This window comes from Trichechus manatus, unplaced genomic scaffold (genome assembly GCF_000243295.1).
Source record: "Trichechus manatus latirostris isolate Lorelei unplaced genomic scaffold, TriManLat1.0 scaffold00006, whole genome shotgun sequence".
Taxonomy (NCBI): Eukaryota; Metazoa; Chordata; class Mammalia; order Sirenia; family Trichechidae; genus Trichechus; species Trichechus manatus.
Window position 1 is genome coordinate 10,769,302 of NW_004443942.1, and position 12,062 is coordinate 10,781,363.

Consider the following 12,062-nt stretch of genomic DNA (forward strand, 5'->3'; position numbering starts at 1 on the left):
ATTTACAACACATAGGAAGATCACATCAGATGACAAAATGGTGGACAGGCACACAGTACTGGGAATCATGACCTAGCCAAGTAGACATATTTTGGGGGGACACAATTCAATCTATGACACACCTCTTTTGGCAGATTCCAGACCTGGAGTTAACATGAACTTGTGTTCAAGTCCTAACTTCGCAACTTAATAGCTGTGTAACCTTGGGCAAGTTTAATCTCTGAACCTCAGTTTCTTCACCTGTAAAATGGGAGATATCCTTTGCTATTTTTGTATTTGGGAATTCATGTAAAGCATTTAATGCAAAGTTTGACAATTAGCAGTTAGTGAATGCTAACTTAGCTAAACAAAATAATGAACCAGTAGACAAAGATTTACTGGTGACAGTGACCTCAACTATTTACCCAAGGTGACACAAACCAGCTTGGTGGTGAAGCTAGGATGCAAATGTAGATCTCTGGGCTTAAAATCTCACTCTCACTTCATGAAACCACCCTACCAAAAGGAAACGTTAATGGCAGCATCCCTTTTACTAAACCATCTCCTGGGTTTCTTGCATTACTCTTCATTTCATTCAGGCTTGCTTGCTCACAGCTGTTCTCAGTGTCAGAGAAACTTAGCTCTGAGAGTCTTAATAACATACTGATTACAGAAGCAGAAGATTGTCTGGGAAGCTACTCCAGAAAGCAGGGGTGCCAAGCCCCAGTGCCAGGTATGCTCAGAGCACGGCTTGATGGTTGGTCTTTTTTTCTCCGTCTGCCCAGAATTTCTGTGAGAGCACTGTCCCAAAGCAGTCAGACCTCTGTGAGGGTGGGGATGTGGGTGGAGGCACTGTGCTCTTGTTGAGCTAAGTTACTGCTACTTTGTGTGATCTTGGCCAAACTGCTTAGCTCTTCTGTGCCTCAGTTTCTCCAGCTGTGAAATGAACATAGTAAACAGCCCATCTTCCTTCTCCTTCTCAAGGAAGTTGTGAGGAGGCTTACCCTGCATGATAAGGTTTAACTGTGCCATTTCACAAAATGCAAGATTTTTCTTCTTTGAACGGCCTAACAATAGCACATAAAGTAATTGCTCGTAGCTGGTTAATCCTCCCAGTTAATCCAGTTCTTTTTTTCTTTTTTCTTTTTTTTGCATAGCAGTATTTTATGCATCTGGTGGCATGAAGACAGTAATCAAACATTTTGGCAGGTGATGAGTTAATAAAAGTGTGATGCAAGCTAGTTCCTAACCACATAGAGTCACCAGAGAACAGGTCCCTTCTGATAAGGGCTCTTTAGCCCCAGCCCACCTGTCATTCCTGGCCAGCCATCTCATAGCTGCTCAAAACTGGGTCCCCAAGGTCATGGACTGATGTCACAATTGGTGTCTGAGTGCTGTCTCCCAAAATGGCCATGGGGAGCCATTTCAGTTCAGATAAGACCACGAAGCTGCTCAGCCAGGAGCTGTCATGCTGGGCCATCCACCATCTGGTCTCTAATAAAGACAGCCCAGTTCCCAGGACTCAGGGAGTAGAATACCATACCTTCTAGAACCACCCATTTGCCCCTGCATATACCACCAGCTGAGCAAGAAGCCCCACAATGATTGTCGTCTTATGGATGCTTCTCATTGCAGGAACGATGTGGAAGGGATATAAGTATCCCCCGGGAGGGGTAAGTGTACTTCCCACTTCGTTCTCCGTTCCTATTTTGAAATGTATTCCCCCAGATAAACAAATGAACTAAGCATGAAAATTCAATTCCAGTAACTTGAGAACAAATACTCTTCATTTAAAAAAAAAAAAAAAGTTATTGCAGCTTACCTACTTCTGTTAATCACAATCTACTTAGTTGGGAGAGTTCCTGCTTTCTTTCATATGATCTTTTATAGATATTTTCCCAAGTGCCTTTACTCTTCCTTAACTTCTCAGTTTCTTTCGAATAAACTGGAGAAAGGATATTTCAGGCCCAGAGTCAGAGCCATCTAGCATGGGCCATCTAGTCTCTGTCGTGCTAATAGGAGATTTTGTGTGCTAAACTTCAATACCATTTCCTGACTCAAACACCAAGAACCCAACTTAACTCTCCCTCGCTGAGTAAACACTGGTCTCTAAAAGGGTTCTGGTGGCAGAGAACTCTTTCCTCTCTCCTCCTGTTAGACTTTGGAATGTTTGTCTTTCCCCTGCCTCTTGTCAGCTCCCATAGTACTAAGCCCCTCTGACAGTTGGGATTGGAGGCAGTAGATGAGACAGCCACCCCCACCTTCCCTTGGCAAGGACGACAATTGCTTCAACCCCATATCTAAGCAACCACTAGGCAAGACCCACCTGATACACTTTTTTTCCCCTAGAACCCGGTGGAAATATGCAAAGATGATCCTGGTGAAGTAATGCAGCTCTGAAGCTAACCTGACCAGCTGTACAGTTCCTGTTGTTGGTTTCGCATAAAGCAATTGCACATTATTTTGTCATATTTTATGTAAAAAGTTACCGCACTAAGACAGATGAAGACATCAGTATTCTGTTAGCTCGTAGCAGGGAATTGAAGGGTGGGAGGTAGTCAGGATGGAGTGGAGGTGATTGGGTCCACTGTTTTCATAGTCTCTAAGATGGGCATTATAACTAAGATACCTAGTTCATAACTGTCCTCTAGTCTGTGTCCTTAAGGATTGAAATTATGTAGCATTATTTAGACCTATTTACCAAGTAATGCCTTTCTCTTGGGTCTAGGATCCAGGGTCCAGAGGTAAAATAAATGTTACAGAAAGGTGAGATTACAGCAACTCTAAGCCTGTTCTTTGGTGGTACTTCTCTGTGGCCTCCTCACTGCTATTTCTAAGAACCCAAAGTTTATACCTCATTTTAATATTGGATGCTAGGTCCTAAAGCATACATTATTTTAATCCTTACAGTAACCTTCTGAGCTGGGTATTAGCCTCATTTTACCAGTGGAAAAAAATGAAGTTGAGAGGCTTAAGGATCTTGCCAACCCATACAGCTCTGGGTTGCTGAGTCAAGATTAAAATCCAGGACTTCTCCTTTGCATGCTTTTACATGCCAAGGAAGAGCCAAACAAGAGAGTCTGTGAGATCTCCAAGATCTGCTGTCTCTTGGCTCAGTGTCTTCCTCACCTGAATAGCCAAGAAGTTGCCTGATGATTCTCTTAGCAATGACTGTTGCTAATGCAGGCAGCATGTGTAGAAACAAAAGCTAACTGCTCAGCCCTCAACGATTCAGTTTTTATTGAGTTTATGAGACCTAGGAGGAACCTAAGTATAAGACTTGTGCAACTGATGTGGGGTCTGTACCCTAATAAGCAGAAGTAGCACTCAAAGGTGGTTTGGAGCTTTCAAACCCTAAAAAAGAACAAAACAAACCCTAACTATAAATACTTTTAAAATATATAAAACTTCCCATTCTTTAGCTGCTTGGGGAGGACCAATAGCTCCATTGTTCAAGAGAAGTACACTCCTACCAGCAAAGTAGATCTTTTGGTTACACAGAAATAGTTGGTAGCTATTTGGTAGATGTTAGCTGAACTATTCCTAAAAGGCTCTTTGCACGGAATGGATAACCCTTTTTTTATGGAGAGAAAAGTGAATTTTGAAATCCACAAGCAAAACTAATTTCTAAATCTAGGATACTAGCATGTCTTATGATACTTCTTACATAACCTAGACCCAGCACATTCCAGTGAGGTAAGTACCTACATTCTTTGCATGGCTGTGCCCACTTGCCTCATATATATCTCTAATGACTCATCTTCTCAGCCATCTCAGGCTCTTATTACAGGGGATCAGAACCTGCTCAATTTTTTGACCAGAGTAACCGTATACACAGCTCTGGTTCCTCCCTCCAGTTCCCTGAGTATATCTCCAGAATTTGGGCCACAAAGTTAAGTCTGTTGCTCTGTCCACCTAATAGTTCTCCTGTGTGTCTGATAACATTTCTCTAAGCTGGTGCGGGAAGAGGAAGCAGTCGCTGGGGCTCAGCAGATACGAAATGTGTAAGAGAATGAACAGAGGAGTAAAAGGCAAACCCCATCTCTGAAGTCTGATGAGTCTACTGGGATTTCTAGCTAGAAAAATGTTCAGGGGGATGAGATAAGGAATATCTCAAGTTTTGGTAAATAAATGCAAACCAGTGAAAATATCAATAAAATATTTTTAATGCCTACAATTTCTTATATACATAAATTGCAAAACTTTCACCTGTATATGCAAAAGTAGGTTCTTCTGCAGGTCAACAGCACCAGTAAACAAGCTAAGCTATGTAAAAGTTTTTTTAACTTGATTTGTCCATTTGTAAAAAGACATGATAGATTTAGTAACTCCAAAGAAATCTGTATTTCATCCTTAATCATACACTAAATACCTGAATATTTATTTCATCACATCTACTCACAAAATAGTAGTCTAATACATTCAGCACACTGAAAATAAAACAACCAGACTCTCTTCATATATTCTCTTTCCAAACATGTTTTGGTCTTCTGCTATATTCAGAAAGGTACCAATAGCTGCTTTTAAGTTACAAACTGCAAAACAATATTTCTTGGAGAAAATCTTGGGGGCTACATTAAAAAATGAATTCTGAGTTCCCATAAACTTTTTTATGTTGTTAATAGTCTTTGAACCTTCTCACGCCACATATGTACGGCTGCCTATGACGTACCCTGGCCTCCAAATGGACATAACTGCATTTATAATTTAGAGAAAATACAAAGACAAGTTATGAAAGTAGCCTTAAAAGAAAGTGCCCTTGCTTTGACATAGCAACATCAAAAGCAAGTGGGACTGTGCAATCAGAGCCATACGAGTTTTATGAAAACTCCTTTCACATCATTTGTGTTAGAGAATGCTGCACCCATGATCATGTAACATTACTACAATCGTGAAATAACATTTCTACATTCATAATTTAACACTACCCAATAAAAGGCACATCTTCAAATACTGACTAAAGAAAATCTGAAATCAAAACAGTGGAAGATACATTAAAAATCAAGCACTTAATTTGTAAACCTTAGTAACAGCTATTCCAGTTTCTTCAAAGGCTTGTGAACTTTTTTAAGAGTGGTCAGAAAGTGCAGAACAACATGGAAGACAGGATTTGGAAACAAGGCCAAGATTAATTTAAATGGCTTGCTCAGGACTTTGCTGTTTTTTAGTTATGGACGTGTCCTTTTATGATGTTGATACAGGGGGAATATTAAGATCAACATCTGTGTTATACAAGAAGTGCATTCAGAAGTTATGGACATAAAGGACACAACCTTCCTATCAAGTTCTGTAACTTTAATATAGCACAGTGGTGCCTTTCTATACAAATCAGCTGCACAATATTATTGATTAAAGTGCTAGTAAATTTTAAGCCACCACAAATCTTTCAGCTATGACAATCACATGATTGTAATTATAGATTCCAAAGTCTGAATATTAAAAAATATATACAAGAAAAAAAACTTTTGAAGGGGGAAATAAAGCACATAAATGACAGCAAAGGAAATAATGTTCCAAACCTCTTACTTTATTACATGGAACATCATATTACATTTAAATCAATTTCATTTAAGGTATTTAAGATGGGTGACAAGCAGCCACTATGATTTTCTGCCACCAGTGTAACAGTTACGTGTGGAATTAGAAAGGGTGATTCTCGTGATGACACTTCACAGGAGTCAGCTTCAAACTTCAAAATTAAATCCTTGTACTTTCAAAATCTGAACTCAATTCACAATTAGAATCTGAAAGGACTGGCTTACGTGGTCCCATGAAAGAAGGCTAACAATGGTAATTTATAATACCCAAACTTGAAAAATAAAGGCTTCGTGGGTAAAAAGGTATACAGACAGTCCCCGGGTTACAAACAAGATCAGTTCCCAACTGTGTTTAAGGAAGTCAGATTTGTAGGTAAGTTGGAACAGGTGCACATGGTTCTTATTTAGCCTTACTTTTTGGAGCCCTGGTGGCGTAGTGGTTAAGTATTCAGCTGCTAACCAAAAGGCAGTTCGAATCCACCAATGCTCCTTGGAAACCCTATGGGGCAGTTCTGCTTTGTCCTATAGGGTCACTATGAGTTGGAATCAACTCGATGGCAACAGGTTTTGTTATGTTTTTTGGTTTAGTGCAAGAAAAGGCTCAAAACTTCAATGATTTAAAAGCTGCACATGCAGCAAGTGAAGGTGATTGTGATGAAGAATTTATACGAGTAGGGTGTTCGTTCAGTAGTTTCAGAGTGAGGCCAAACTGACATTAACATTCAAGGGCAAGTATGAGTTGTCCAACTTTTGTAAGTTGGACGTTCGTAACCCAGGAGCTGCCAGTACACAAAAAGAAGTTTTGGACCTGTTGAAAACTAAGGATTCTTCGTAGGACAACCCCTTCTACCTCCTAATTCCCACGTTCCAATGGCTTAACATAGCCACAAAGTTTATTATAGAACTATTCTACAAACTTAGTCAAGGACAAATACCCTCTAGCATCATATTATCTCATTTTCTTTTGCTAACTTTCCATGAGACGAGGTCAGGCTGATTGGAATTGCTTAGACTTGAGACTCAAGAGATACCAAGCCTATAAACATGACTCAAAGAAGAGTGAGAATGAAGAAAGTTCCACAGTAATGAGGAACATTCTTTAAAATCCTTTTCTACCCAGGAAAATCTCTTCACAGTGCATAGTTTGAAATAAAAGTGCAATATGGGCAAAAAGAGAAGGTGGTGCTCTTGATTCACACGAATTTAGTTTTTGGTTTTTTGCCATTACTATTTGCTAAGGAATTTAAGATAAAAATGAGAAGTCATTAACATCAAGAGGTATAAGGGCACCTTGGGATTCCAAAATATCTTTATGATGGGGTAGAAAGGGGTAGGCAAGACGGGCATCTCATATGTAGCTTATTTTTTAAACTATTACTCTTCCAAATCTAATGTTTGAATATAATGTTTTCTTCAATACAAAAATGGATTTTTTTTAGAGAAAAATCAATCAGCATGGTGACCTTGTCTATCTTACACAGCCAACACAGTAACAGTAAATCTGAAAGGAAAACTTGGAAAAGAATATTCTTATACTAAATAGTATAACTTGTATTTTAACTGGGAAAAATTGTTAATTGCTTTATCACCTATATTAGTGATTAAGAATGTTCCACATCAAATCCATGAATAATGCAGAATATAATTTATTCTTTTACTTCAAAGTCACAGGGATGACGTCCATATGATAATTATAAAGCCTACTCTACATTTTCAAGTTCTCAATCCAAACGTATAGATCAGGACAGGTCACTATTGCTGGCAACATTCATAGAAGGGCCAGGTTCCTCATAAAAAAACAGTAAGTTTAATTGGGAGCTGGGCAGTGCCCTACTCATATCAGAAGAATTACACAAGTCAAGCGGCAATCCCTTTTAAAGTAGCAAAGGAACAACAGAAGATTGGCTGACTTGTGAGCAGCCCCACGTTAGAGTGCATAGCTCATCAGGATCAAGGCTGGCATCTGTGAACAGTTAACTTCATAAGAACATTCAATGGGCATTATATCATCCACATTACAGATTTCACCCTGCAAAGTATTTTAAAAATACTTTGTGCTCAAATGACAGCCTGCAAACAACAGTATGCATTCCTTCTCCTTGAGTACCCAAGTATAAATTTAAAATGATAGGGGGCTTCCTCAGTCTGAAGGCAGGAATTCCACAGCAGAGTGTCTCCAGAATGTCACAAAAATAGATAAAAGCGGCAGCTAACGCCTCCTCAGCTTCTTCGCCTTTCGACATTTCATTTCTTCTTCTTCACGTCTCATTTCTTCTAAGTCCTCTTGCATACCTAGTCTTAAGCTGTCAAAAAAAAAAAAAAAAAAAGACATTTGTCAATACACGGGAGATTGCCACTTTCTTTGAAAAGCAAGAATGAGGTTTCAGCTGGGAACTCGCATGGAATTTGCTGATGTGCTCAAAATAACTAAGGCAAGGTTTTACTGCTGGAAAAGATTAGCTAAGATCTTTTTTACCAGGGGCCACTGACCCAAACTGTAGTGGAAAAAAGACCTCACACAAAACCAAAAGCAATGTCATATTTCCACTAAGGTAAAAAAATATAAATTGTTCATCTCAACAGCTTTAAATAAGTAACACATTTATTCAATGAATAAAATAACATACATTTGGGCCTCTCTGCTCTTCCTAATACTTAGTTGATATTTTATCTACTTACTGGAGGGAGAGCAGGGTAGAGAAAGGAATTTAGTATTCTGGGCTTAGTCTGAGGTGAATTATTTTACCAAGTTAACACTATAAACAAAACAATCACTTATTATTTATCCCTACCCAGGAACTTACTAGTTTATTATGAGGTTGCTAAAAAGGAAATCAGAGGGAATTTAACATACTCCCATCAGGTAGGTCCCTGAGGCCAGTGGTGTTACAGGTTAGCAGAATTGAGATGTGTCTAATGCAGAAAGGGAATTAAGGATGAGGGAATAAAAGCAAGAACATGCTAAAACCGGAGCAGGGGTGGCCCCTAGCATTTACTGTGTGCCTACTCCGTGTGAGGCACTGCACTAGGCAACTTGTAAACATTGTCTTAATCCTCACCATACCTCAATGAGTAAAAACAGTATATCCTCATTGTATGAATAAGAAAACAGATTTTAAAAGGCTAAAGAATTTGACTAAAGGCCTCACAGCAAGTAAGCAGGTTTGCAGGCAAGATCTGTGTGCCCCAAAGCTTCTGCTCCCAATGGTGCAATTGAAGCAACAAGCAGAAAAAAAAATTTAGGACATTTCAAACTTAACAAATGTGTTAAGTTTTACGCTTACCTCTTTGCCTCTTCCTTTTGCTGCTCTTTCCAACTACTCTCCATGTAACGTAAGGCATAATCACTTTCATCTTTGTATCTGATAATAGGAAATGAGTTGTAAAAGAACAAAAATTTAGCTTTCTAAAGGAACTACAGCCTCCTATTCTTTTTGTTTCATTTTTTATTTTTGTTGCTGTTCAGAATACACAGTAACGTATACCAGTTCAACAATTTCTATATGCACAATTTAGTGACACCGATTACATTCTTCAAGTTGTGCAACCATTCTCACCCTCCTGTTTTGAATTGTTCCTCCCCTGTTAACAGGAAACTCACTGCTTCTTCAGCTTCCTATCTAACCTTTCCAGTTGCTGTTGTCAATTTGATGCCATTCTTTACTAATTAAGCTAAACTATTGTTTGATTTAAAGAAGGCATCAGAGGATACTTCTGAAGTTTAAAGATTATCTCAGGACAATAGTTTCAGGGGTTTACCCAGCCTCCATGGATCCAGAAAAGCTGGATTCTATGAGAATCTGAAATTCCATTCTGCATTATTCCCCTTTTGACCAGGATTCTTCTATCGAATCTTTGATCAAAACATTGAGTAATGGTAGCTGGGCACCATCCAGTTCTTCTGGTCTCATGGCAAAAGAGGCAGTTGTTCATGGAGGCAGTTAGCTACACATTTCATTTCTTCAACCTACTCCTGACTCTCTTCCTCTGTTGCTCCAGGTAAATAGAGACCAGTTGTACCTAGGATGGCCACTTGCAAGCTTTAAAGGCCCCAGGCACTACATAATAAACTAGAAGGTAGAACCAAAAACAAAAACAAAAAAAATCAAACCCGTTGGTATAGAGTTGATTCTGACTCATAGTGACCCTACAGGACAGAGTAGACCTGCCCCCACCGGGTTTCCAAGGCTATCAATCTTTTATGGAAACAGACTGCCACATCTTTCTCCTGTGGATCAGCTGGTGGGTTCAAACAGCTGACCCTTCAGTTAGCAGTTGAGTGCTTAACCACTGCACTACCAGGGCTCCTTAGGAGGTAGAACAGAAGCACTAAACAGCCATTTTTAAAATCAACATCTCCTTTACAACTAAATCAAGCATACATTTCAGATTACTCCTTCTTGCTAGGCAGGGAGTGAGGGAGTCGGAAGATGGGTTGTGGTAGGTTCCTAAAGTAAAGACAAGTTAAATGGGTCCATATTTCTCCCAGAAGGTAACTACTGTTGAATCAAACGTTGATGAAGGTGCCAGTCCAACAATGCTTACTCAACTCACTGATAGGTACCTGATAATTTATACTAAAATCCCAAAAGCACAATATACATAAAAATTATTTTGTATATATTAGTCTCATTTGAGCTTCATGACATCATGACTTTACGAGAGGAGACTGAAGAAGAGGTTAATGGCTTGACCAAGAACATATAGTCAGTGATAATGCTCAGATTAGATTTTTAGACCTGATTTTTAATCAAGTTCTTCCTTCTGCTCTGCTAAATGTCCTAAAAAAATTAAAAGGAAATGATGGTGTTTCTTACATCCACAGGGTTCTAACCAAAAAACCAGACCCGCTGCCGTCGAGTTGATTCCAACTCATAGCAACCCTATAGGACAGAGTAGAACTGCCCCATAGAGTTTCCAAGGAGCGCCTGGTGGATTTGAACTGCCGACCTTTTGGTTAGTAGCCTAGTAGCTGTAGCACTTAACCACTATGCCACCAGGGTTTCCACAGGCTTCTAAGGAGATAGCAATTACTGGCTGATACGCACTGTGATAGGTCTGTTTTCTTTTACATATACACCATCTCATTTCATCCTTCCAAATGTCATTTTAAAAGTAGTCTACTCAAGTTTACCCAGCTAGTAAGTGGTGTAACTTCAGTTCAAACCCTGATCTTTCCTCTGCATCAACCAGACCAAACCCACTGCCATCAAGTGGGTGCTGACTCATAGCGACCGTATAGGACAAAGTAGAACTGCCCCACAGGATTTCCAAGGCTGTAAATATTTACGGAAGCAGGCTGCCACATCTGTCTCCCACAGAGCAGCTGGTGGGTTTGAACTGCCGACCTTATGGTTAGCAGCCGAGTGCTTAATCACTGCGTCACCAGGGCTCCTTTCCTCTACACCACACCAAACCAAACCGTTGCTGTCGAGTCAATTCTGACTCATAGCAACCCTAGAGGACAGAGTAGAACTGCCCCATAGGGTTTCCAAGGAGCAGCCTGGTGGATCTGAACTGCTGACCTTTAGGTTAACAGCCTGAACTCTTAACCAATGCACCAACAAGGCTCCTCTACACCAGTGCTTCTCAAACTTTAATGTGCATATGAACACCTGGAGACCTTATAAAGCAGCTTGGATTCAGTAGATTCAGCATTTCTAACAAGCTCCCAGGTGATGTCAATGCTGCTAGTTCCATACTGCTGTTCAGGGAACCACATTTTTGAGTTGCAAAGCTTTCTACACAAGGAAAAGCACGGTGTCAAATGAGATGAACTTTCAAATGTGGATGGCCATCTCACTTCGAAAGCAATCTATTTCTACTATACTAAGCTGCTTCACTCATTAAATACACATTTTATAAGGACAGCAATTAAAAAGGGGTATTTTTGGCCCTCATGCAAATAAATAAACACACAATTCTGAACTAATTTTTAACTATTAAGTGCCAAAGAGTAACTCTATTTAAAGTAACAACCATCTAACCCATTGCTGTCAATTCCAACTCATATCGACCCTATGGGACACAGTAGAATTGCCCCACAGGATTTCCAAGGCTGTAAATATTTACGGAAGCAGACTGCCACGTCTTTCTTCTGAGGAGTGACTGGTGAGTTTGAACCGCTGACCTTTTGGTTAGCAGCCGAGTGCTTTAACCACTGCACCATCAGGGGCTCCTAATTATGAATTTTATTCAATGCCTATACTATTAATGTTTAGTTCTCCCCCAAAACATGAATTGTTCAAAATAAAAAGTATATCATATTTATCTATTCTTTAGCCTTACTTGTTTCGGTCATAGCCAAAAATTTCTCGAATGTGCTTGGATATTTCTTCCTGAGGTTCTCCTTCATCTTCAATGAAATCTTCCATTTCTGAGTCGTATTCATCATCATCATCTTCCTCGTCATATTCTCGCTGCCTTTTGTAACCAGAAGAGAAGGGGAGCCTTTGAGGACCTAAGAATAGAAAAGCCATTATTTATAAGAGCATTTTGTTCTGTTTGCTATGAAATATTAAAATCTTATAAGGTTTTAGAATTTTA

General features: G+C 39.5%; 1 protein-coding gene and 1 long non-coding RNA gene across 2 annotated transcripts in view; one reads left to right on the top strand and one right to left on the bottom strand.

The window, feature by feature from the left end:
* Window positions 1-1,614: 1,614 nt before the first annotated feature.
* LOC111821798 (uncharacterized) lies at window positions 1,615-2,450 on the top strand. Its single transcript, XR_002825148.1, has 2 exons — window positions 1,615-1,652; window positions 2,329-2,450. It is a non-coding gene; the product is annotated as an uncharacterized LOC111821798 (long non-coding RNA).
* A 3,607-nt stretch (window positions 2,451-6,057) lies between these two features.
* Window positions 6,058-12,062, bottom strand: part of SPTY2D1 (SPT2 chromatin protein domain containing 1) — a 31,056-nt gene continuing 25,051 nt past the window's right edge. The window contains 3 exon segments of the mRNA XM_004391377.2: window positions 6,058-7,819; window positions 8,801-8,878; window positions 11,805-12,045. Coding sequence (XP_004391434.1) covers window positions 7,726-7,819; window positions 8,801-8,878; window positions 11,805-12,045 — 413 coding nt within the window. The 3' untranslated portion in view covers window positions 6,058-7,725.